The 3824-nt window shown below is 32.8% G+C and overlaps 1 protein-coding gene across 2 annotated transcripts; it reads right to left on the bottom strand.

Annotated features, from left to right (window-relative positions):
* Positions 1-2314: 2314 nt before the first annotated feature.
* LOC145051481 (plastid transcriptionally active protein) lies at positions 2315-3604 on the bottom strand. 2 transcript variants are annotated; one of them, XM_078999444.1, is made up of 4 exons: positions 3466-3604; positions 3107-3288; positions 2791-2978; positions 2315-2535 (listed from the first exon to the last, which is right to left on the bottom strand). In XM_078999444.1, exons 2-4 carry the CDS (start codon positions 3257-3259, stop codon positions 2478-2480), a joined length of 399 nt encoding a protein of 132 aa, XP_078855570.1. In that variant the 5' UTR covers positions 3260-3288; positions 3466-3604; the 3' UTR covers positions 2315-2477. The 2 variants fall into 2 exon arrangements, with proteins under 2 accessions (XP_078855570.1, XP_078855569.1); XM_078999443.1 differs by lacking the exon at positions 3466-3604 and having other exon boundaries at positions 3107-3454.
* Between the last annotated feature and the right edge of the window lie 220 nt (positions 3605-3824).

The following is a 3824-nucleotide window of genomic DNA, read 5'->3' as shown; positions in this document are numbered from 1 at the left end:
TCTCATTTTATAGGAATGAATTCTAGTCTACTTTTTTTACATTGTACCGATATGGGACAAATTCTTTTCTTTATACTATTAGCTAACAAATATCAACAATCTAATGAGTAAATCCATGAATCCGTTAACAAGGTAAAACACATTCTTTACCATGGCACATAGACATACAGCAATGATATCATATCTCAAAGAACAAGAACACCGTGGGGCAAAGGGAAACTTTGGAGCTTCCACATGATTATTTTAAAGGGTAAGCCGCAAACTTTGGATGACCCCAAGGCTCATCACATGAAGGATAACTCATTGAGCACATTGACGGTTTTACTAGGGGTCTTGATATGACACCGACAACATCTATTTTTTTTGTTTTGCAGTGGAAATTTTTTTTGATTTTTCGATTTTTTTTATCTATTTTTTCTACATCGGCAACACCGATTTCAACATCGGAAACACCTACTATGTATTTATGCGTCTGCCCCTGATTTAGCACTTTATATTTTGGTCGTGCAAAGTCTAACACTGAATGTTCTTTATGTAATTTTCGCATCTCAACCAGTAGGCTCCATCTATGGAACATATGTCAAAAGACTATCAAAAATCTTGTGTGGTAATGCTCATTGCATTCCGATTACGTTTGTGCAAAGACCTATTGCTAAGTAAATTTTACAGTTATATTATATTTAGGTGTGAGCACGTATAGCGGGTACTCGCTTATGGAATCAGAATCACCTCGGAACTATCAGTTCTAGAACTGGAACGAGGTCGCTGGTTCGATTCCAACAAGTGAGAACCACCAAGGACCAGTTCCGGTTTAGGTTTCCATTTTTTAAGAACTGTTAAATGCGGAGTAACCATCAGAGCTAATTCCAAAATATTAAAATTTAAAAATACTTGATACTTAAACGAATTTGCCGTAACAACGTTGATGACTAAGACTTTCAAAACAAATGGTTTAATGTGAATGTGAATGCATAACATTAAAACAATTTGAACACAAGATGGCAATATCTTTTGAAAATATATGATGTTAAATAGCATTAACATGTTGATGATAAGAACATGAACTTTGGTTTATGACTTACATTTAGTAACTTGGATTATCTTTTAAAATGATTATATTTTTTTGTTGTTTGTAACTTATCTCGTAATGAACTAGTTATAGTATTTACTTTTTGTTTTAGTGACTAAGAATAATTATGTATTAACGAAACTAAAAAAATGATATAACCTAGTTACCCGGTCCTAGTCCCTGAACCAGAACCGCTAGTGGGACTAGTTCCAAAAAATTTAAGAACCACCTAGACTGGTTCCGGTTTCGGTTTTAATTTCACAGGAATGGTCGGTTCAATTCTGACGAAATGAGACGGATAACCGCTTATGTTCATTTCTATTTATATTTGAATTAAGGTTGATGCAATAAAATCATCTATGGATTTCTTATTATGTGAAGGTAATATTCCTTGAATTTAGAGTTTATTCTACATTGTCATTCCTCGATTTTGACCGTTTTATATAACCCTAGTTGAAATTGATCACTTTAGTTATGGTTTGATTTATGAACGGTTAGTTGATTGTTGGATACTTAATAGTCTCAATATATATATTTTTTGGAACGGCTAACTTACACCCACCGAATTCTATTCCTAAATCTATACATTTTGTTTACAACGAAACTTGAATCCTCAACATTTTGCGGAGAGACGTCTTTCCAACACACCTAATATCATTAGCTCAAAGATCTTTTGGTAATAGTCTCCTTAATTAATCTAGCGGCGAACAATAAAGTCATTTTGTAAAAGAAGTCAATGATGGTAAACTAATTAGGTACAATTCTAATTAATCCGGAGTTTGCAAAATGGTTAGTTATGATCTGGTGTATCGCTTAAGCGTTAATGCCATTCAAACCGTTTTTATCAATGTCTTATGAAGTTAACCATTCAAACCGTTTTTATCAATGTCTTATGAAGTTAACCAACTCGTAAACACTTCTCGACTTATGTGTTTAAAAATATTTTTGAAGTGAACTAGTTCATGTCATGTGTTGCCAATTTATAACAATTTATTGTTTTATAATTACCAAAGCGATCTTTGATGCTCATTATACGTTCGATTCTATTTGTTGTCTCCAATCAAGTTCATTTTATTAAACATAATTATAATAAATATATACAAGCAATTTAATCTTTAAAGAGCCAAAACTCCTATAACATTGCACAAGAAGGCCCAATTGGTTCCACAATAACATAGAAGACCTTCCAAGTTATCCTGCAAAATGTTGTATGCATTCTTTGACTCTTGAGGTCAAACATGCTACTTTCAAATTTAAATGAGTGTAGATTTTTATAATTTTATAGTTTATCACAATCATATCTTTAAAAACAAACTCATTCCACAATCAAAAGTCAAATATTGACTTCTATCATGGGTACAAGAACTTATTGTATATGGATCAAAAGGAAAACCAATCATTTGTAACTTTAGCTTGATGAATCATGAACATATCCACTCCCCAAACAATTAAGACATCGTTGAATCCTGCAATCAACATCACAATATCATGGTCAACTTTCTTAAGTTCTTTAATCTCCAAAAAAATTTAATAAAAAAGTCCACCTTAGATTTCAAACATTTAAATAAGTTCTTTAATCAAAAAATTTCAATCAAACCCATTTCTTGTATGTCAAAAGCAATTCATCAGTTCCTTATAAACATATGAAGATTAAAAAAAGCTCATTTGACTCTAAAAAGTCAAATATTTATGGAGGTTTCAAAATATGAAATTGAACTGACCTATGGGCATCACAAGTAGGACAAATACATGGATTTATGAACACAGGATCATACAATGGAGACCACTCTATTGTAGCATTCCCTTTGCACAATTTACACATGTAAAACCCTTTCCCTCTACATACATCGCATGAAATTGTATTCTTTTTCTTCATAGATGATGACGACGATGGCGAACCAAATTGATTCTGCAACCATATATCAAAATCAAACCCTGTAGAACCCTAATTTCTAGTAATCGTTCTTCATAATTACTCTCTAAAAAGGTTAAATTAACAATTCAAGAAACAAGAGGTGTTAGGGTGTTTGTGTTTACCTGTTTGTGTTGTGTGAGTAATGTAATTGCAGTGGTGGAGATCATGGTGATGGTGAAGATCCCACCTAGGGTTACAGCGGCCCCTTTCGCTAACGTACGTAGCAGGGGAGGGAAATTAACCTTCCCAACATCGCCGCCGTCGTCTGAAGCCATTGCTGTGAAATTTCCGAGCTGGGGTTTATCTTTTTATGCCAAATTTGAATCTTTTAGTTAAGGTTTTACAAATCCCATAGTTAGAAGAATTAAAATTTTCGGATTAGAATGTGTATGTTTAACGTATACATCATACACAGAAAACAAGTAGATTAGTTGAGGGTTTGATCCTGATGTAACTGTAGCCCATTTTTTAAGCCCATTACCTGCAAAAGGATTTTAAGTCGTTGAAGCAGCCTTCAAGCCTGAAGCTAAGGAATCTCCCACCCATCCCTTCTATATTGGACCAACCAGTCCATTGGTTTTTGATTTCTTATTCCCCACTTGTTGAAGAATGAAGATAATTAAAGATGTTATTTTTAATTTATTTTACTTAAAAAATATGAAATATATATTTAATTAAAATAAAGTAATGATGATGTGAACACCACGTAGGCTTGAAATCGACTGAACAAGCTATTTCATGTATTATTAATTGTGGAATAAAATCATATATCTAAGTTTACTGTCAAGATCATCATTATTAAAACTTTCATGTTTAGATGGGTAAACTGTAAACAGGAGT

Source organism: Lactuca serriola, chromosome 5 (assembly GCF_051521515.1).
Source record: "Lactuca serriola cultivar US96UC23 chromosome 5, Lser_US96UC23_V15, whole genome shotgun sequence".
NCBI classification, from domain to species: domain Eukaryota; kingdom Viridiplantae; phylum Streptophyta; class Magnoliopsida; order Asterales; family Asteraceae; genus Lactuca; species Lactuca serriola.
Note: the sequence above shows the minus strand (reverse complement) of the source record. Positions and strands in the feature narration are given on the sequence as shown.

What these genes read in the sequence shown, in the direction of transcription:
- LOC145051481 (XM_078999444.1), bottom strand. Translation starts at nt 3,259, where the DNA reads ATGGCTTCAGACGACGGCGGCGATGTTGGGAAGGTTAATTTCCCTCCC. An exon ending in TACTCACACAACACAAACAG is followed by an intron (nt 2,979 to 3,106) that starts GTAAACACAAAC and finishes ATATGGTTGCAG; the next exon opens with AATCAATTTGGTTCGCCATC. An exon ending in CCTACTTGTGATGCCCATAG is followed by an intron (nt 2,536 to 2,790) that starts GTCAGTTCAATT and finishes TGTTGATTGCAG; the next exon opens with GATTCAACGATGTCTTAATT.